At 40.3% G+C, this 23,607-nt stretch overlaps 1 protein-coding gene across 1 annotated transcript in view; it reads left to right on the forward strand.

The window, feature by feature from the left end:
- The first annotated feature begins 1,575 nt into the window (after positions 1–1,575).
- Positions 1,576–23,607, forward strand: part of LOC120532704 — a 92,034-nt gene continuing 70,002 nt past the window's right edge. The window contains exons 1-2 of the mRNA XM_039759001.1: positions 1,576–1,768; positions 11,353–11,464. Coding sequence (XP_039614935.1) covers positions 1,655–1,768; positions 11,353–11,464 — 226 coding nt within the window. The 5' untranslated portion in view covers positions 1,576–1,654. The remainder of the gene's footprint in view (positions 1,769–11,352; positions 11,465–23,607) is intronic.

Raw genomic sequence — 23,607 nt, forward strand, 5'->3', positions numbered from 1 at the left:
TGACCATCATCATCATCAAGCCCTTCCGTGAGAACCCTAAATCCAAAGAGGACTGTTTCATTTATGTTAGGTAGAATGCCCAGAGGGGACTGGGCAGTATCATGGTCTGGAATCCCTACAGATTTTATTTTTTCTCCAGCCGTCTGGAGTTTTTTTGTTTTTTCTGTCCCCCCTGGCCATTGAACCTTACTCTTATTCGATGTTAATTAATGTTGATTTATTTTGTTTTATAATTGTGCCTTTCATTTTTCTATTCTTTAATATGTAGCACTTTGAGCTACTGTTTGTATGAAAATGTGCTATATAAATAAATGTTGTTGTTGTTGTTGTTGTTGAAGTCACTTGGACCTGGATTTTTGTTTTCAAGGTGTCACACATATACTTTTGAGAGACAACTTCAGGGTTTATCGACCTGTAATATCACTCTGTGCCAAAGGTTGGAGCTGTCACCTAATTCCTCTCCTTTCATTCTACATGAAGATCCAGTGATTGGTGTTGAGCTGCTGAGCAGCATCACTTCTGGTTCCTGTACACCTGGATGGACCTTGTATACCTCATAACCAGGGCAGCCGCCATCATGAAGTCAGTCTAACTCAGGACTCACATCTGTAAAGACATTATTTTGTTTTTACCATGAACAGTTTTGTTGTTTTGTTTTTCAATTATATGGGGATCACCAGAAGGTAGCCCAAACCTTCATGGTCTATCTGTCCTATTGTTACAAAGGCTAACATAATATTTGAGGTCTGCTGATAGACAAAGAATCGTAATAACTGGTTTGGCGCCGATTTAGCTGAGACAGGCTTTTTAAGGGGTGCAGAGAAATAAAGGTACTAATCTTAGCACAACTGAGTTAGAAAAGATTGTAAACTTGAAAAGGTTTTTATATGCGGCTACCCTCCTGTTCTTTCTTAGTCTTTTCTATAATTATTTTGAACAATTTGAACATTTTTATTCTGTTTACATATTGTTGACACTATTTTTCCAGTAATCTGAGACATCATTTTGGCATGTTTTGTCTTTCTTATATCATGAAATTCATTGCCTATGAATGACCCCATTACAAGTAGAGTAAACCTTTTCAATATTGTCTTTAAGGGCTTGCTTAGAATAGTCCTTAGGATATCCCTATATAAAACTTTTTTTATACTGGTTATAATACACTACTACAATGCAAAAAGAACATTTGAATCGAATAAAAATGGGACACAATACAAATATAATACTAGACTGTGAAACAGGTTGGGGGAGGTGATGGTAATGCTATAAATTCTTCCTCTTTTGTTTACGTGATGTTTTACTTTTGTTCATATAAATGAAATAAAATTTAATGAAACTTTCCTTTGTGCTTTTATATATAACAGTATTTGTAAAAAAAATCAGCTAATTTTCAGTAGCTAATGAAGAATGAAAAATAATAACAATACAGTGCTATTAGGTTGTGTTTATATTTACCTTTCTATGGAATTGCTTATCACCTGATTGTAGTTTGCTGCTATGGAAACTGTTTTCTCATTCAGACACTGCTCTTTGTTGAAGTATAAAGTCTTTAAGGATTAAATGTTCACGCACTCACCTTGGACATTTCCTTCTAGTCTAAAGTCAGCAGCCTGCTATTACAGCATTAATACTCAATCAATGGATACACTGCTTAATGTCTGCAAATTACTCCGCAAGATTACAAATGAAGAACAGCATGAAAACGATTACCTGTTTTAAAGAGCCAGCATTTGCTCATTGCGTTGACTTGAAGGAGATTCACAAAAATGTAAGTCAAGGGGCGTTGTGCTCTTTTTGCATTGATCGTCGATGGAGCTTACCCCTGGGTATGCCAGGGCTAAAGGATCAGTTTTGATAGGCAGCACTTGACCTTTCGTATAAAGGCATTTTCACTGAACTTTGATGCTGAACATAGGTCACGTTCTAAGAAGAAAACAAATAAATAAACAAAAATACAACAATGAAAAATAGATTTTTTCAGTTTTCTTCCCTAACATAAAATGCTTTCTGATAGAAGCAAGGCTTCATTTGATGATTGGTCCTATTTAAATGACTAGAATAAATGTCAAAGTTAATAGATGCTTTGATTGTATTGCTGCCTCCCAGCTCTAGGGACTTTAGTTCAATTCTTGGTTTAGTCACTGTCTGTGTGTAGTTTGACTATTCTTCCAAGGTTCACGTGGATTTTCCCTGGTGACTCAAATCTGGCTTAGTATCAGTAGGTTTAAGTTTTAAATGGCTGTATTTATCAAAAGTACTTACTTGTTCTTGTGATGTCATTTTAATTATCTAATTAACTAATTAATAAAAAAAATGAGGAATTAGAAATGGAAGCACAAGCACGCAGGGCAGTATAGTTACGTAAGTTTTGCAAAATTTGCCTCAACTTCTCACAATTTCCTTCAATTACATGCAGTAAGCAACCTTAGATACTACAGGAGGCAATTAAGAAGAGTTTAACAACAATGATCAGAGGTATAGCTCAGAAAGGAAAGTGGGTTCTGGAGAGGTTCCTCACATCAGATTATCACATACCTCTCCTTCCATCTTTGCCAATCTTACAAAACAAATATATATAGAGAGAGTAAATTACAGCTGTCATTATTCCTTAGTCTCTTCTGCTAAAAGTATAAAGAGTGAGAGCAAGCGTACATCCAGATGGCAAGAAATGCATTCTGCAATCAGGAAAATACATGCTGTACAACTGAAGCTGTACTTACCAAATTTTAAAAATCAACCAGTTTCACCTGCATATTTTGTAGAAGTCCTGTCTTTCATTTTACTGTATTCCATCCATGTACATTATCTGCTGTACCAATAAGATACAAAATTTTAACCAGTTGAGTTGATGGCTTGCCCATGAAATCTTGAGCTTGGCTGTTCTTTCGATGTCTGCCAACTGAATGTTTGTCGATCATTCAACACACTCAGTAGCTGTGTTCCTGTTACTTGCTGTTGTTCATAACCCAAATTTTTGGTGCTGATATCAGAGTCTGGAATGTTATGAAATTCAGTTTTTTACATGGTGATCTAACAGTGAGATGCTCCTTGCTGCAGGAGGTGAGGATTAGTCTGAATTGGAAGGATGTTAAGATTGGATTCAGGAGTTAAAGTACTGTGTGCAGCAGAACAGGGGAGAAGGCAGGAGTCAGGAATTCTGAGGATCAAGTGCAATAGAGAGAAGATTGTGACTAGTTAGCTGCTGCTCTGTAGGTGTGCAATGGAGTAAGGCAGGCGATTCATCAGGGAAAGTGAGTTGAATCATGGCATTTCCTGGTGTTTATTTGCATATTCATTATTTGGGCAACATTCCCCATGGCCTGAAACAGTGGGGAAGTTTCCTTAGGTGTTCAAGGGTTTAGTGATTTGCCTGTTTTATTTTGTGAACTTAAACAAATACTCCTAGCAGACTGAAGGCTGAAACTGAACATCCTGATTGGAGTTTTTATTTTGTGTGTGTCAGTCTTTCTAATCTTGGTGCACATTGCAACATTTTAATTACAGGATATGCTTATTAAAATGCATGTGTATAGTATAATATTGGCTCATTTTCATTTGTGAAAGAAAAAAAATGTAAAAAATAAAAGATAAAGCACAATATAGTCCAATAAGTAAAATGTGCAGGACCAGGTCCAATAATTTTCTGTGGTTTATAAATTTTCCTGTATGTTTCTGATAGTATGTTTTAAATATCAAGGAATTAAAAGATAATGTTATTTAATTAATTTAAATTAATTTTCTCTGAATATGAGTTTTATGCTATTTTGTTTAGATATTTTGCTAACTCAAAGGGAGACAGTATATTTTTTCTTTTTTATCAAAAGGACCAGGAAATAAGCCAAATTGAAAAACAGCCGAGGTCAAAACCAATAGTTGCCAGATCTATCAACAAAGCCAAAATGAGAACAAAAATCTAAGGTCAGGGACAACCGCAAAAGATTCAAGAATCCGAAGCCAAAGATCCTGAAACTTGCGAAAGAAGATTGACGACATCTTAACTGACCCCTTAAAGTCATGACCCTAGACCCCAACACCCAGGATTCTCATCATGATGACAAAATCCAAAAAATGACAGCTCCCAAAGAAAAAGAAAATGGTGTCAAGACATACTGTATAATTAACCATAATTAATTTAGGATCAAGCTTAAACAGTTATGAAAACTATCAATGATAACAGGTATATTTCCTACAAAACCATTTTGTTCTTGTAATGAGACAATAATTTCTGGGGGTTATTGTGATGAAAGCTTTGACCACTAGATGATAATAAGAAGCTTAAATACTAACAATCAAGGAACTTGTCAGAAGTGAAGAGCAAAATGAAAATTTTCATTCAGAGAAAATGATGAAACATGAATCAAAAACAGGAGTAGCACTAAATGATATCTAACACTTGGCCAGCTTGACTGAGAAAGTACTTACTAATAAAGATTCTGTTTTCTTTTTTATTCAACCAAGTTGCACTGTCAAAGTATTTATAGTGGACTTCCGCCAATGCCACTTAAGCACCAATTGTAGTCATGTCACGTGCCTTTGTGTATCCCACAAACAAAAGTTGGCCGAATTGAAATAAATGATAAACTTTCCCAAAATAATTCCAAACCACTAAAATAATTTCTCCACTGTGAAAAAATAGCTCAAAACATTAATAAAAACATGTATTTATAACCTACGGTGGGTTGGCACCCTGCCCAGGATTGGTTCCTGCCTTGTGCCCTGTGTTGGCTGGGATTGGCTCCAGCAGACCCCTATGACCCTGTGTTCGGATTCAACGGGTTGGAAAATGGATGGATGGATGGATGAATTTATAACAAGTTTTAGTGACCTCACCATTTTGAACTTGTATTGCTACAACATAGATGGGAGTTGCTGGGGACATGTCCCAGATGTTGTGTCAGATGATGTCATTGATGTGGCAGTTTTTAGGATAACACTATGGGGACTTCACTGTCCAAGTTTATGGATAGTTAGTGACTGGTTTTTCTAACAAACTAAATGTTCTATTTCTTGACTTTAAATTTTTTAATTGCCATTTTGGCAAGACGAATGGTACACTTAATTTATTTTGTTTTTACCCATGCATTGTTTTCAAGTATGTTTTATTTCCTGGTTCTCCCTTTTCCTTCCTGCATACCTGAATACTCTCTTTCTCGCTCTCACTGTCTCTATATCTAGAAAATTCCAGCTATTTGTTGGTTTAACAGGAGATTTTGTGCTTGATCTTCAGTTATGTTTTATCATGTATGTGCCTATGGTGACCCTATTTTCCCCTTTGATACTCTTTATTGTGTAGACTTTAATAAGATTTCTAATATCACATACAGTTCCTGCTCTGAGATCAGTATTTTAGCACTTCCTTTCCCCTTCCCTGTCTACATCCGTAACCTTGGGCAATTAGACAGAGTAAAGAAACAGGCAGGTGATAAGTTACACATTTGATTATGTATTATTAATAAAAAAAATGCACAGAATATTAAGGAAGCAGAATACAATGTGAATATTGGCAAACCATATCCTTACAGCTTAAGTAGCAGTGCATCTTGCATCCATAGGCAGCTCTCAGCTTATCTTCAGTCTCGCTTGCTTAGCTACCACATAGCCTTCAAATGGAGTATGAATGCCTGTCTCAGTAAGGCTGCCAAGATAAAGTTGTCTTTATCATGGTCTTCTCTTTATGGTCAGATGGTGAGAGAGAGAGTTAACGGCAAGATGACCAACTTTATACCATTCTTACCACAAAACACAAACCAATGGGATGTCATAGTACATAAACAGCCATACTTTTGACCAATAGAATTAGTTTATGTGTGCTTTACTGGGCCAGTTACCAACGAAAGAACACAAGTACAACCTGACCCCCATTTGCATTGTTTAGGCAGTTCACAACCTTCTTGCCATGGGTGGCTGATGGACTCTAAGACCAAAGACAGTCACCCTTGCCAGGCTCGTCCGATACATGCTCTGTCCTTCTCACCATACATTTCACATTCTGAGTCAGTCCTAAAGACTGAAGGAATTGATTAGGTAAACATCAAAGCACCTCTGTTCTCTTCAATGAAGCACAATATGCCTTCTGAAACATTATCTAATACTACATTTGCTTTGTCTGGTCTACAAATAAAGACATACAAAACATTTATCATCTAGAAATCACTCCTCCACAAGATGCAATTCTGCTTTTCTGGTTGGTCCCTGGATGTTAATATTTTCATAAAGGCCTTGTTTTGAAACTTATATTATACAGCACAAAATAAATAAATTATATTTGTGAATAAATACATGGTAAATTTATGTGTAAGTATGTAAATATAACAACAAAAATCAGGTATGCTATACATCACAGTGATGTACTAATTATATTTGCTACACCCTGCATTGACAATGTATGAAAAGGAGATATCATAATCATGTCATTATTCTTGTTGAAGGCAGATTAAAGCTATCCAGATTCTTCATTTCTCTGTGCCCTTTGACAGATGATCTGCTTATGACGCCCTTCCTTTCATTTCACACAATAGCACTGTTCTCGTGTGCCTTCTTCTTCTCTTTCTTTCTAATCGCCGCTTATAGAATGTGATCTGTCCAGTTTTTGACTCAATGTAAAATCGCCCTCAGATTTTCATATTCTGTTGCAAACTCCATTCTTGTGTACAAATGTATCATTTCTATTTGGTTCTCAAATATGTCCATATTTTGAACAAATTTAATCTTCTTCTCCCATACATGGAACCCCAGACTCTGACTTATACTGATCTTGTGCCCTTTTATCTTTTCAAAAATATCAGGATTGTTATCTTCACAACATTTGCACCCTGACATGAGCACCGTATAACATAAACATTTTAATTTTAAAAAATAAACACTGTGGTGTTTTACTTTATAACAAAAAGGTGCTTCAGGTTGAAAAATCAGCTGCGTATAATATTTTAAGCATACAACAAAAATTAAAGCCTGAACTAATATCCTTGACTTTATAAATAAGGACAGTTTCTGTTTGAACATCTTATAATGTTATTGAGTTCATTAAATTTGATTTATCAGATGCTAGCCACTGTATATGGGGTATTTAGTTACAGTTTTATGGCCTGTCATGCTTAGTTGCCATGTACTGGAATGGGAAATTTTCTTCTCAGATAATGTAAATGAATTGCTGAAGTGTGTCCCTGCACCTGTCAAAGGCAAATAAACTCAGGCCAGCCTTTAAAATCTGCAACATTAAATACTTAAAATGCTGACATAATTCCATTGTTTAACTTAAGTTACCATGCATATGATGTATTTGTGAGACACACCTGAAACAACTCATTTCATTTTTTTTTAAACCTATAAACATGACTTCTACCTTTTACCTGCTTCATTTTATAATGATACGTTTCAACTGGACGGTTAAACTTGGCAAGTATTTACTGTAATAAATGTTCTCTTTTATTTACTTTCCCTTTCAATTCTCTAATTCAAGGGCTATTTAGCCATTGTTGACAAAATGAGTTGTACAAAGGATTAGATGTCCTAAAAATAAAGAACTATTATTTAGTCACCACGCAGAGGATTAAACTCAAATAGTCAAATCAATTCAAGCCTGAAATGACTGTATACCTCATTCTATACACAATGCTCTGTTGTGCCAACCAGAAAACAAGGCTTTAGAGAAGCAAAATTAGGCTTGTTTGGAGAGCTTTACACAGTAAAGAAATATTTATACATAGCCCAACCCTGTTGTGGGGTCATGTATAGCAACTCAAGAAGATCTGCGGTATGTGCAAACTTTACATGTGAACTCCACGATTACAGATGACCTTTGGAGTAAACGACCTTAAATATTTCCCCACATGATTATAAAGTAGACAGTTTGCCATTAACTTTCATATTGCTCAAAAGTTAGAGAGTAAACCAGGAGTGTAAATCAATATTCAATCACATACAAGTAGTGAATTTGTTGTGCCTGAGACAAATATTACAAATATATAAGTTTTGTTATTACAAAGATTTCCATTGTCAGGATAAACCATAACCACTCCCCATCCCAACATTGACTGATCTAAGCTTAGCTTCCACAAAGAGTGAAATGAAAACTGTCATACTCAGCTGGCAGCATGAACAGAATTGATAATGCAAAACAAGCCAGAGTTGTGTCTACTCATTTTGTATGAGATATGTTCTGACCAGATTTGAGTGGCTTATGGGCTCCTGTTTTCAGAAAAATATTGGGCTCTGTTGGGTTGAGGCTGTGGGATGTAAGAGGTCATGCAAGCCAATTCTACATTTCTATTCCCATTGATCAATCAAACACATAAGAAGGATAAATTGAGCAACTTGCGGCAACCGATGTATTCACTGTATGACATACTGTATCTAGCAAGAAATATCAAAATCTGGTCTTTACAGAAGAAATATTGAGAAAAATTACACAGCAGCTGCAAATTCCTGGGAGCATTAAATGCTTGTTCATTCAATGGATTAGTATAAGTAATTTATGGCCTCACACCATGCGTATGCACTTTTCTCTTCGGTTTTGCAAATTAACTGCACCCAGCGTCAAGGCAGTGCTACAGTTTCTGTGTTGTCTCCCTTTCTTTTTTAGATTCACATCCATGACGCAAGCTGTATCAAATACTCCGAAATCAATTGCATATAATTTTCAAATTAAAGGCACTTGATTGTAATCATTATGTAACAATATAATGGTGCATGGAATTGCTGAACTTTTCCAAATACCATAGCTGATTTAGCGTTGTTACTCTCAGTGCAGTATTATTTTAACCAATTATATTTATGTGTGGTATCAAAGCTGCACAGTAGCTGATTGGAAAGATCTGCAGTGGATTTTGTCAAAAGCGCAGTGGATTATCAGGATACAACTTCCATCCCTGGATGACATTTATAGCACACACTGCCTCAGGAAAGCCAACTGCATGGATTCCACCCACCCATGCCACAGTCTATTTGAACATCTACCATCCGGCAAACACTTAGGATCCTTTCCTGCCCAGACTTTGAGGTTCAGAAACAGTTTCATCTCCAGAGCTATAAACACACTAAATTAGTCCATCATGTTCTCCCAGTAGAAGTGTTTGTACTTATAATTACAGTTACCTCACTGTAAACTTTCATTACAGCTGCAATATTGCACAACCTGGGCCACTTTATGAACCATTTGCACTATCTGCACTATATGTACATGTATATTGTACTTATGCTTTTATATTGTATATTTCTCATTGTTTTTATCACATTATTATTATTATTATTTTATAGGAAAATTAGTTTATAGAGGAGATATTAAATCTCATTGTACCATTCAATGGTAATAAAGGAATTCAAATCAATTCAATAGAAGAGAGCACATATTTACAGATGATGATGATTAGCTTCTAAGTAGATTTAGATTTCCAAGTGCTATTCTTTTGGAGTTGGGCGCTGTTAGAATACTAGGATGTATACTTTACATCATTTTTATGATGAAATGCATTAAAGCTAGTATTAAAAATGTTGAGGCACAGAGGTATCAAATATAAAGGTGTTTATTGTGTGGAAACTGGTTATGTGGAGAAAGAAAATATAAAGACATGAATTAGGGGGTTGGTAGATTTGAGAGAGACAGTACTTCTAAAATTGAGAATAAGAATAAAGAAAGCTCATCCAGAAGAACATCCATTAAATTCCCAGGACACCTTGCCAAAATATCTCTGAAGAGTGATTGCAAAAGCAGCTGTACGTTCGGTACAGAGAACATTTATGGCAGTTGTGATGAGGCTCCAAGAAACTGGATGTATGAGTGTGTTTCTCAAAGGTTTAACTAAAACATTGTTTAAATGTTGGGTTTGTTAGCTGGTGGTCAGAGAAACGAAAACATAATTCAATGGATGTTCTTCTGAGTGGGCTTTCTTTATTGCAGCCATGCCATCTTTATTGAATGTACCAAATCCCAGATCATATCCTTTTGTTTTCTTTCCCCACATAATCAGCCAAAAGAGATCCTACTCTGCTGGGCCCTTGAGCAAGGCCCTTAATCTTCAATTGCTCCAGGGGTGCTGTACAATGGCTGACCCTGCGCTCTGACCCCAATGGGTATGCGAAAAACCAATTAATTTCCTTTGGGACTAATAAAGTATAAAAAAAAAAAAATAAATAATCAGTCGCCACACAGTAAATGTCTTTGTGTTCGATACTGCTGCGCCACCTTGCCCCCAGATGTTTAATACATGCTTTAATGTATTTCATCGTGAAAATGATATCAAGTATACATCTTAGTATTCTAAAAATGTTCAGAGAGCTGTAATATCATGAATATAACATAGTTTGTGAGGCGATCACTGACTGCGTACTCCTGTCATTATAAGACAAAGTCCTTTTAAGCAGCACAGAGCGATTAATGACTGGATTGGGCAACACTTATAATACAAAGCATTTAATGTGCTACTTTAATTACAATGGGGTTTGAGAAGCTCTAGTAAATCAAACATCTGTTTTAAGATTAAGTTTATGACATTCTACTTTAATGACAAAATAAACTAAAAGATTAAAGTGGAAATTTTGAGATTAAAGCAATCAAATAGTACATTTTTCCTTGGATATCCTTCACTGAGCAGGGCCTAAATTTCACATTCACTTAAATTTTTTTTTACATGCTTTTGCCATTGTCTTTTAACAAAACACTGAATGGAAGTGGCTATTTATATTGATTTGCATATTCAATTAGGCAAAATCCTGGGTGGACTCAAGGTGGCGCTGTAGGCACAGGCATGTGCATTAAAATTCACGTTTACTGGGATTTATAAAGGGGTAGTGCATACAACTTTACTTACACACATTTTTATGCATCTGATTTTTATTTGTGCATACGCGCAATTCCAGCTTTGTCCATATTCCATGTTTTACTATGAATTTAAAGTGACTGTACAAAATGAATGAATGGTTACATGTCTGATTCCTGAAGTAATACTAAACCATTCCTGATCTACTGGTTCAAGAGTTACATGTAAATGTGGCTTCCCACCTCTAAATGGATGTGGATATTAAGATTGCTCTTAACGTGCTTAGCTTCAGGTGATTTCTAGAGTCAGGGCTCAATATTTAACCATCACAACTTCTACCATGGCTTCATCCTCAATTACACATATACAAACACATTTATTTATTACAAGATGATACTGTTAGGTTAAATGGTGAGACAGGTAAAGGCAGTAAATACTATAAAACTTGACTACTCCCTTCCCTAAAAAGATAAGTGGACAAGACATAATGAAGAATTTAACATCCAGTAAGTAACAAAATGATTAAGGAACAGACACACACATATTTGAAATCTACAGTACTACTATTTTTCTTATTCTTATTTTCTTGTTTTATTAGGAAGAGGAGCTCTTGAACAGCAAAATCTTTAAGGGTGAAGTAAATGGTGGAGCCTTTTCACAAATCAAAGATCATCTGGGCTTGAAACATTTCCATCTGCCATTAATTTCAGGTTAAGTAAATTTATATGATTAAAATAAACATCTCTCAGATAATGTCCGTCTATGATCACCTCTGGGTCACAGCTCAAAAAGGCATAGAACTCATATTTCATCAATAAAATAAGGAGAAACACATTTGTGACAAGGCAAAGATAAAAAAAAAATTTAAAAAAGTCTCACGAGTCCCAGAGCTTTATTAATTACTACATGTCTTTGTATAATTGTATTTTTTGTCTGACTTTGGATTACATAACTTATTTTACTTAATTATAAATTAATGGACATGTATTTTTTGTTACTGGAATAAAACAACTAAATGCATAATTAACTATATTTTTTTGAAAAGATGACAAAATGATCACTGTGAACTCTAGTACTAATCTTAATTTATTGCAGGAACTTAAATTCTTTTAATTATTTATACAAGAAAAAGATAACTAATGGGCCATCCATCAAGTAGGTACAAAGCAAAAAAAGTTTCGATAGGCAGTACATTTACTGATAGAAGCTGACAAAAGTTTGGAAATATTTATACCAACACATCATGGATTATTAATCAAAAGATGTTAAACCTGTTTGACGCTTTTGTTCAAAAATGTGGTTTTAATAGATGGGTTACTCCGATTAAGATGCTATACTGTTCTACCAGAGAGAAAATGGTGTCCTCTGTCAATGGTGTCTGTGGACAAATGGGTTATTTCACACTGGAAAAAAGCATTACCACTAGGAAAAAGTAATGGGCACAACTTTTATTAATGCTTTTTTAACTCTAGCACCACTGATTCAAAGCTTTTTATTTTTTCGTAGCCAAAGGGAGTCATAGATGTAACTCAAATAATTTATTTTTCTCAGGTTGCTGTTTTTCATCTTTTAAAAGTGCCAAGTGCTATAAAATGTTTCAGGGTAACCTTATCAGTTGTCAGTTTTCAGATCTAAATTTATATAATTCTGAAGAATTTTCTCATTTTCTTGGATCATCATAGGGTTGCAGTGCTTAGGGACCCAGGTTCAGTCTTCACCCTGCACATTGTTTTATAGTACATCAGTTTACTCTGTTTTCCAGCTGCATGATTTTTATGTAGCTCATCCATTTTTTTTTCTGAAGTCCATAAGCATGCTATGGGTGTAAGTCATTTTACTCCCGATGAGACAGGGATTGACCACGTTCTCTTTAAAAACTATAGATGAATGCCTGAATATTTTAGATTAGTTATATAAAGTCACAGTTGATTTATACACTTGAACAACTAGCTTTGTACTCTCAACAAATTCTCTGGTTAATATTAAATACTTCAGACATTGCCTTTCTAAACCAGGCAATGTTTTTCTCATATTTTCCTGAATTACCTTTACCCTCTGCCTGTGTGCTTTTTTTCTATTATTGTTGCTTTTATTGTTAGCGATCCACATAATTTTTCATTCAAAGCCAGAATCATGGTTTTTCTTTCTTTCTTTCTTTCTTTCTTTCTTTCTTATTCTAACATGTTCAGTATTTATTATAATCTTATTGTTGTAGCATCCTACATAAGTATTGTAGCGTTCTGTTCTTTATTGTAGTTCTGTTTTGCAGTTTGTGTTCTGTGATTTGCATCCCTCAGTTATTTATTCTGTTGTTCCTGTTATTTCTCATGTAATAGAGTGGAAGGTAAAGGAGGTTCCGGAGGGATGGGGGTGGAGCCGAGGCGGGGGAGCGCTGGGTTGTAACGAGGAGGGTGGAGACAGGAGAGAAGTTCGGTCATGTCGCTCTCGCTGTGAGATTGTTTTTTTAAGTTCTGCCTGTTCGGCGTGGTTGCGCCAACAGCAACCGTTTTTTTTATTTAATTAAAGAAAGGACTAACCAAGTGACCGTCTCGGATCGTCATTACGTCTGGGAAGACGCTACACTGGTGTCAGAAGTAAACACCGGCGGATTGTGCTCGGCTTTCAGGTGAGCTATCTAGCAGCTTCCAGCTAACCCTGCTATCACCGTGAGCAGCATGGCGCTGCGGACAACGCAGGCGCTCGACCAAAAGTCAAGGAGGAGGTGGAGTACGGTGATAACGCTGATTATCCGGGACGTAGGATAGACGCTCTCTGGGATACGGAGCACGTGCTCGCCTGAGGCAGACGGCCAGGAAGCTAGCTGCTGACGCCGGATTCAGCGCGGGTTGGCGGGGGCGGCTGGCGGCAAATACTCACCAGGAAGGAGGGAAGCGACGGAAACAGAAATGGCGGCCCCCTATGTGTCCAGCTGCAGATGAAAACGCTGAAATATTCAGGTAAGACTGACTGGGAGGCCTTTTATGCCCAATTTGAACTGCTGGCGAAGGCTGCGGGCTGGTCCGAAGACATCAAAGCACTTCAGCTGGCTCTGTGCCTCACGGATGATGCCTCGCTGTCTGCTGTTACTTAGCCCAGAAGAACGGGGTGACTATGAGGCCTTAGTTGGGGCCTTGCAGCGGCGGTTTGGACAATTTAATCAGCCCGCTGTCCTGCGTTCTGAACTAGCTAATAGACAGAGACTGACAGGGAGCGCTCCGCGTTTAGCTGCAGAGATTGAAACACTGACGAGGAGGGCTTACTCGCACATGCCAGCCGTGGTGCAGAGCGAGCTTGCAAGGGACCAATTCATCCGGGCTCTGTCCCCGAGGGATCTGCGGGTACAGACGCAGCTGGCCCACCCTCACGCTGCAGAACGCTTTAGAGATAGCGCTGGAGAGGGAGCTGGTGGGAGCTACGGTTGAGACTGATGCCTTCACCTGTAGCCCTGTTGCAAGGGCCGTGGGTAGCGAAATTCAAGGACCAGAGAGGCGGGTGGGTCAGCGAGCTGACAGAGATGATTCGAGCTGTGTCACTCCAGCCCCGCAGAGCGCCGACCTCGCCGGAGATCTTGTCTGCTGGGTGTGCGGCCAGGGCGGCCACATCAGCGCGTGCCCAAAGCGTGCTGACCGACAGGAAACGGCCCAGGGTCTGCGTAGAAGGGACGGCGCAGACCCCTACTCATCCGTCCCTCTCCGTGGGTCTGTCGGGGGATAGAGCCCACTTGCAAAGCCGGGAAAGTATGGCTCAGCTTTCCCCAGAAGCAGACGACGGCGCGAATGGATCAGGGTCGTCGGCTGGACTCATGTTGGGGACTTCTGCCATGTCCCTATCACCCTGAAGGGGGCGCTCTGTGTAGCTCTAATAGATACGGGCTCCACTGCCACGCTCCTCAGACCCGACATGGTTCCAGCAGGGACGCAGTTGGAAGCCACATCCGTCAAGCTTGAACTGTGACGGGGAGTTAACTCCCATGCTGGGGCGGGGCTGGTGAACATCCGGGTAGGTGGCCTAGTAGTGGACTTTAAGGTGTGGGTTGCAGCTGTACAGGATGAGTGCATATTAGGCCTAGACTTTCTAAGGGCAGCTCGGTGTGTACTGGACTTGGGGAAAAACACACTACAGTTCCCGGGGGGGTCCCATGGTGCAGATGGTCCGACCTGCGCAGTCCCAAAGCTCACCTCCAGCGGCATCGAAAGCAGCGGGGACCCATCAGATGGAGGACTTACCCCTGCAGGTGGACCCGCCTGTCCCGTGCACCCTGTCATCCACACCAGGGGAGATGTACAGCCACAGTCCTTGGTCCAACAGCCGGTGTCGGGGGAGGCTGACAGGTTGACGGCAGTGAAAGAGATCTGGAGGCGCAGCTGTGATGGCCTGCAACCCGAGCAACAAGAGCAGCTGTGGCAGGTGTTGTGGGAATTCAAGGACATCTTCGCACTCTCAGAAGAGACCGGCCTGACACACCTGGTCCACCATGAGATCGACACAGGGGCGCGCCGATCAAGACACGCCCCCGCCGCCTCCCCCTGGCACATCAGGAGGCCGCTGACACGGCGATTGAGGAAATGCTCAACGCAGGGATCATTGAGCCGTCCAATAGCCCGTGGGCTTCGGGGGTTGTGATGGTCCACAAAAAGAAGAGTCAGAAAATGAGGTTCTGCGTAGACTACAGGCCTCTGAACAGTGTGACTAAAAAGACTGTACCACTACCCGCATAGATGAGTCCTTGGATCTGGTGTCGGGTCATCGTGGTTCTCCTCATTAGACCTACGCAGCGGTTATTGGCAGGTCCCACTCAGCCCAGAGGCCCGTCCAAGACCGCTTTCTGCACCGGGCGGGGGTTGTGGCAGTTCAAGGTCCTCAGCTTTGGCCTTTGTAACGCCCCAGCCACATTTGAGCGGCTAATGGAAAGGGTCCTGGATGCCATCCCCCGCCAAGAATGCTTGGTTTATTTGGACGATATTCTTGTGCATGGGGGCTCCTTGAGGCGGCACTGGGTTCGCTGAGGAGAGTCCTACAGAGGATAGCAGCAGCAGGACTGAAGCTGCACCCAGAAAAGTGCTGCTTCATGAGGAAGGAACTGGAATTTTTGGGACACAGGATCGGGGGTGAGGGAATCAGCACTTTGGAGGACAAGGTCCGATCGGTAAGGGACTGGTCGACGCCTACCAGCATCAAGGACTTGAAGAGCTTCCTTGGGCTGGCCTCCTATTACAGGCGGTTCGTCCGGGGGTTCTCCTGTATAGCTGCACCCCTGTTCCGCCTGCAGGGAAAGGGCTGTGACTTTGTGTGGACACCAGAGTGCGACCTGGTGGACACCCCCCCCCCGACCCCAGTCGGCCGTTCATCCTTGACACGGATGCCAGTGGTGTTGGGATGGGGCGTGCTGAGCCAAGTAGGGGAGGAAGGGGAAAAAGTAGTGGCCTATTTTAGCAGGACTTTCAACAAAGCTGAGCGGCGCTATTGCGTGACTCGCAGGGAGCTCCTTGCAGTTGTTAAGGCCATAGGACATTTCAGGTACTACCTGTGCGCCTCCCTTTCACCGTCCGTTCCGACCACTCTGCCCTACAGTGGCTGATGTCCTTTAAAGAACCAGAGGGCCAGATAGCCCGCTGGCTTGAGGAGCTGGCATCGTATTCCTTCACAGTGGAGCACAGGGCGGAACCCCAGCACACTAATGCTGACGCCATGTCCCGACGCCCTTGTGTGCATGCGGGCTGCAAGTACTGTGAGAAGAGAGAGGCCAGGGAGGCCGAGATCAAGGGGGAGGAGGAGCAAGATGCTACATGTGAGGGGTGGACCGGTTTGCAGGTTGACTCAAATGTTGGACCAAACAGAGTGGAGAGCTCAACAAGGGCTAGACGCTGATCTACAGCCGGTGCTACGCTGGGTGGAGGCAGGCCGCAAACCACAGTGGGAGGAGGTGGCAGGGTGTTCTCCTGCCTCCAAAGGACTATTTGAGAAATTTGATGCCCTTCGGGTAGAGAACGGGTACTGCAGAGGGCCTGGAAGGAGCCGGCCACTGGAGAGGAGAGGTGGCAGGTGGTGGTTCCCGGCCCTGAGGGACTATATCCTCCAGGCATGCCATGGTGCCACAGGGACTGGTCACTTTGGGGTGGCAAAGACTCTCCGTCGCATCAGGCAAGGGTTTTACTGGGGTCAGGTCAGGAGGGACGTGGAAGACTTCTGCCGTCGCTGTGACCTCTGCACAGCGCACAAGGGTCCCCCTCATCAGTCCCGTGCCGAACTTCAGCAGATGGCAGTGGGAGCCCCGATGGAGAGAGTCGCGGTGGACATAGTGGGCCCGTTCCCCTGTACAGATAAGGGGAACCGTTATATCCTTGTTGCAATGGACTACTTTACCAAGTGGCCAGAGGCGTATGCCATTCCAGACCAGGAGGCAGAGACCGTGGCTGATGCCCTGGTGGAGGGCATGTTTGCAAGGTTTGGAGCCGCAGAGACCATCCACAGTGACCAGGGAAGGAACTTTGAGTCGGCTGTGTTTTCAGCCATGTGCGTACGCCTGGGCATGCGGAAGACCCGGACCACACCATTGCACCCCCAGAGCGATGGCTTGGTTGAACGCTTCAATCGAACCCTGGTGAAACAGTTAGCCATCCTCACGGCAGAGCACCAGCGGGACTGGGACACTCACCTCCCCCTCGTCTTATTGGCCTACAGGTCTGCGGTACAGGACTCCACCCTATGCACACCAGCCCTGCTCATGTTGGGACGAGAACTGCGCACACCACCGGAGATGACCTTTGGGAGACCCCCTGACGTGCCGCTGTTTCGCCAGGGCCGGAATATGCTAGCAAGCTCCAGCACAGAATGGATTCAGCTCATGCCTTTGCCCGTGACCAGCTACAAAAGCAGGCATAAGACAGAAGAGGTGTTATGACATGCGGGCTAAAGGTCATGACTTCCAGGCCGGGGATCTGGTCTGGGTCTATAGCCCGAAAAAAAAGAAGGGTCTCTGTCCTAAGTTGGACTGCCATTGGGTGGGCCCTTGTAGAGTGCTTGAAAGACTGGGGGAGGTGGTTTATAGAGTCCAGCTCCCTCCTAGGGGAAGGCGGGTGGCCCTCCACAGGGACAGGTTGGCACCCTACAGGGGCACTGGTCAGCCTCAACAGAGCCCTAGGCGGCCCATGCCCTCTCAAAGGGACCGGGTGGCCACCACCCCCTTCCCAGCTGCTATTCCATCTGCTGACCCTTTGACTTTCCCCCCGCGCTGCACCCTCCTGCTGCGGGACCACAGGCACAGCCACCTGCGTTCACACCCCGCAGGCCTCAGAGACTGAGAAGACCCCCCAGGCACCTCAGGGACTTTTTGTGGGACCCTCGGTACGGGGAGGGAGCAGTGTAGTGTTCTGTTCTTTATTGTAGAGTTCTGTTTTGCAGTTTGTGTTCTGTGATTTGCATCCCTCAGTTATTTATTCTGTTGTCCCTGTTATTTCTCATGTAATAGAGTGGAAGGTAAAGGAGGTTCCGGAGGGATGGGGGTGGAGGCGGGGGGGGAGCGCTGGGTTGTAACGAGGAGGGTGGAGACAGAAGAGAAGTTCGGTCATGTCGCTCTCGCTGTGAGATTGTTTTTTTTGAGTTCTGCCTGTTCGGCGTGGTTGCGGCCAACAGCAACCGTTTTTTATTTAATAAAGAAAGGACTAACCAAGTGACCGTCTCGGATCGTCATTATGTCTGAGAAGACGCTACAGTATATATAAATGGCACACCACAGTAAACCATGCATGATGTTTTTCCTAGTGTGCTGTATTGTGCTTTTTTTTATCTATGTTCAAATAAAATGTCAAGCATTCATCTATTCTAAAGAATTATATACAACCTCAGTTAGCAATTAACTGTTTAAAATATACGTCAAGAAGAGTAATTTCAGCTATATATCTGATAGCTGCCCCTGATGGCGAAACAGATTCTATGGGTATAAGTAAAAAATAAATCTCTCCAAAGTGGTCTAAATGAATTATACATTTAAAACATGAATAATTGATTGCATAAGTATTAAACCTCTTTAATTCAGTAGTTCATGGAAGTATCTTTGGCCATGACAACCATGAGTCTGTGTGACAAGTCTCTGTCATCTTTAAACATCTGGACACTGCAATTTTTCTATCTATCTAATATAAATAAAGGGCAGAGCAGGCTCTTTTTTTCTTAGGATGCTTGCTTCTTTAATGTGGGTGGTGATATCCTTTACATCTTCTACAAGTTCGGAATTACCAGTGCGATTTTTCAATGCAGTAATGCTGTAAGCTGATAACATCACTTCAGGAAAGACCCAACAAATTTACAAGCAAATTAAAAAGGCAGGTCAGTTATGGGATGCACTGTGGACCCCCTGAAGGTAGTAGCAAAGGAGAGAATCAAAACAAAACTGAACACCATTATGAACAATGCTACACATTCTCTCTCTGACACACTAACATAAATTATTCAGCAGAACTGTGTAAAGAAACACTTCTGGGGCTCCTTCTCACCAACAGCAATACACCTGTATAATGCTTCTCTGTAACTGCTCTTTTTATCTTTAGCCAAATCAGATGTTTTCTTTCTTTTTAGCTTTCTTTCTTTCTAGTAATTCTTATGTGTATTTGTTTCCTATAATATTATAACAAACACTGGGTCCACAGCTCATGTTTCTCAGGTGGTGGAGAAGTCGGCTATAAAGCAACCAGTGAGCAGCAAGTAAGGGGGCACAAAAACAGCACTTAGAAGAGCACTTCAACCCCAGCTGGAACCCATCAGCTCTGAGGTGTCGCCACCTGGGATCCTTTGATTGGACCCTGGACTTGAGTTGGCTTGCAGAGAGTCGGGGAATATTGTGGCATATGGGTTGTCTGTGATCCCAGGTGAGGCAGAGCCAGGCAGTGTAGATGAAGGGACAAAGGGACAAGCAACTGAGAGTGCATGGTGTCACTGAAGATCTGAGTGGTGAGCGGAAACAGAGCTGAAGATGTGTAAAGAGCTTTTTAGGGCATCTCCCTAGCAATCAATATTAATAGGCTAATTCCATTTTTGTGTTTATTTATTTACTTAGGGAAAATAAAGTTCGTTCTATCTATCTATCTATCTATCTATCTATCTATCTATCTATCTATCTATCTATCTATCTATCTATCTATCTATCTAATATCTGGATAAGGATTATACTCATTACATGACATGTGTTTTGCAACCCTTGGTTTGATACTTTCAGTGTTTGTTTATTAAGCTAATTTTTTTTCATTTCAGTTTTGCATTTAGTATTTGATCATTTCCACCTCCCGGTATCAGATGGGTTTGTTTTCTAACAATTCTCAATTTCTTTTCTCTTGTGTTATCTCCTGGTTAATTTTTAAGCTGCTCCAGCCCCGGCCAAGGACCACACGGGATAAACCGGCATTGGGGCGCCGCTTGGCGGTGGCCACGGGCCCCTACAGGGCTGGGCTTCCAAGCCCTCCACCCGTGGTCCCCAACAGAACCAGGACGGACGCCCCCTCGCGGTCTGGAGGAGGCAGAAGCCTTCCTCACGTCCTCCTGGGCGTCCCGGCCAGGCTCCAGCCCCCCCACAATGTATACTCAGTATTTACGTTATGCTAAAAACAGGAATAGTGATAATCTTCCACAACATTCTAAACTCCTCACCTAAATATTATTCCATGTGTATATTTTCTAACTTGTTTGGTTGCTTGAATTACACAATTCATTTTTTCATTCTATTATGCACAGACTATAAAGCAGTCTGAATTTAATTATTAATGAAGGAAAGAACTGAGAAATGAAAAAAGAATTGCTTATCAGAAAAAGATAAACTCTAAGTCAATACTACAGGTTACGATTCGTTAAACAAAGATTAAATTGTCAGCAAACAAAGCCTAAGTAAACTGTGAAACAAAGCTGGAGACAAACACAAAAGAAGTTCAAAGAAATCCATCCAAAAATAAACATATATGAACACAAGAATAAGCTAGGATACTAAATCAGCTACAAGGACAGCTTAAATAGCGGTCATATATTGACACCATGTATCACAGAGGCATTGGTTACATGATAGCAACTGCCTTAACAACAAGTAAAAAAAAACATGGTTGGAGGTTCATTTAATTGTTTTATTCCAGTAACAAAAAATACATGTCCATTAATTTATAATTAAGTAAAATAAGTTATGTAATCCAAAGCCAGTTAGACAAATGCACTGCATTCTGCTGTGTTCTATGCCACAGTTCCTTGTTGACAATGTTTATAGGCCAGTACATCAAAAGTATTCTTCTTAAACAGTGTTTAAAGATGACCTGTAATTGTGAAAAGTAATTCTAATGACATCTTTCAAGCTTCAAGCCATTAAATGATGATGATTTGAATTTTGCTCAATAACGTTAATTTTTGTTCATGTGTCATGCCAAAAGTATGCTCCCCGTAAAGTAACCTGAATGCTACTCTATACGTCCGTGCTCTCTCCTCATTCAATTCTTATATAATTCTATCTGAAATTATTCTTCTATCTTTTGAGATGCGAGTATGTATATTTGGTTTCTTTTTTTGTTTGTTTGACAAAGGCTCAATTCTTTGCATACATTTTCATAATGAATATTATTTCTATTTACTGCCCTGATCAGTACAGTGATAATTATTTTTTTCCCTGGTTTCCGAGCAAGCATACCACATTTAGCTTGTACATTTTTAAAAGCTCATAAATTCTTTCACCCGTATTCAAGACAATATTCTTAGAGCCATGCATTATACAGTAGATACTTATGAATCAGTTTCATTTAAACACATGCCATTCATATTTTATTGCTGAACTGTTCTGCTTTCATTTTTTATTTTTGCACCTTCGCAAATTCACTATCGTCACCTTCGTAAAACAAAGGATGGGGGCAGAACAATGGATGGTTTCCTCCCAATTTCACTCAATTTGATTGGAATGTGCAGGTAATATGTGCAATTTAACAACACTAAATGTAAGCAGTTGGATTAATGATACTCACTGAAAGATTAACAGATTTTAAAAGAGATAGATTTTGAGCAAGAACAAGTAAGTTACATCTTTTAAATGAATTATTCAGCTGTTTCTAGTGCAAAAGTTACTATTTTACATCAAATACTTCTTTTTCAGCAAACACACTCCATATTATTATCAGCTTTTTTACGGCATGTAGCGATACACAATAAGTTAAACAACTCAAAAATGATTGCTTTATGAAGGTCATATACTCTGGTGAGCTCCCGTTCCCCAACTTAGACTCCGAGACTGTTTCCTTCATTGACTGCACAGCTTAATCTAATCCCTTCCCAGTTAAATAGTATAAATAATCGCAGAGAACACTCAATTAAACAGTGCAATAATTGCAAAAACAGGAGAAAATGATCAGTTAACCAGGTGCTCAAGAGAAAGAAAATCCTCACAACACCACAAAGTGCAAATCTGCATTATCTCTCTTCAGTAGTTTTTACACAAGAATTTACCTTGCCCTGTGCCGTCCTGATTGTGGCTTTGCCTTTACTAACCTTATATAATGTGGGCATTCATTGTTATAAATCTGTAGAGTGAATTGAGTGCTCAAGACAGAAGTGAGTTTGGCAAAGGCAGGGAAAGCAACAGCCCCTCCAAAAATTGACAGGCCTATTCAATTCCAATATCAGTTAGGTCAGATTTTCAAAACACGAAGTTTAGCTGGACTAGGCATTTTCAGTGGCCAGTAAACAGAATGTAATACATTTTAAACCAACATAAATGGATGTATTGAAAAAGAAGTAATTATTTACTCATTGTTTTCCTTTAAAATTTGGTCACATCTGACACAGGTACATCAAAAAGTGCATAAAACAAAGGTAAAGTTATAACTGAACAGAGTCTGAGCAATGCTTTTTCTCCTCTTTTCAATTAAAAAAATAAATATTTTGGTCATATGTGACTTAGGCACATCTCAAAGTGCATAACAACAAAATAGTGCACAGTATTAGCAATGACATTTGTTTCCCTTTAGAAATAAAATTAACATTTTGGTCATATATGACCCAGGCACATCACAAAGATGTATTTAACAGAATAAAAAAGAACTCTCAAAGCTATCAGTGTGCAAACCCATAACAAGTGATAACAGTGACTAACACACATGAATACAACTCCTACTACACACTGAGGGAACATACGTTTATTTTAAATCACTACATGTATAATTAGTAGTGCATACAATGCATACATTGCATTTGGATCAAGTTTTAGGTACTATGAAAGTATATAGAGACTGAGAGTCCTAGTGCTATGATATTTTTTGTTTATAGGATGAGAATTGATAACTTTTTAAATTTGAAATTGAGAAATCGTCAAGTATAGGAATTTTTTACATATATAGATCACTTTACTCACTTCTCAAAGTACTTTGTAAGCTCCATGTAGATAGGACCCAGGATGCAAACCCATGATCTCCTTATTGCGAGGCAGTGATGCTACCATTACACCACCTGCATAGACATACAATGTAATGCATAATATTGTATTTGATAGTTTAAAATTACAAACACAGAATTTCTGAAATTGAAGAATATAAACCCCAGGTTAATAATGAGCTCTATATTCTACAAATAAAGTTGTTATGTTGTTCCACAAAACAATCAGTGCTTAATTTGATTGAGTTTTTTATAAATTCCAAGCTTTTGCATGTTTTCATCAAAAGTAGTCTTTCTAATTCATTTTTTGCTTTGAGTGTCAACAGCTGAGGTATCATAACAGCAATGAATCCGCAGGATCAAAGCATGTGTGTTTAGGGCCAACCTTTCATTTGAAGAGAAATGTGGAGATAGTGCTTGTAAGTAACGAGGCTCTCATTGGAGCATCAGTTAGATCCATTTGCAAAAA

Source organism: Polypterus senegalus, chromosome 7, assembly GCF_016835505.1.
Source record: "Polypterus senegalus isolate Bchr_013 chromosome 7, ASM1683550v1, whole genome shotgun sequence".
Taxonomy (NCBI): Eukaryota; Metazoa; Chordata; class Cladistia; order Polypteriformes; family Polypteridae; genus Polypterus; species Polypterus senegalus.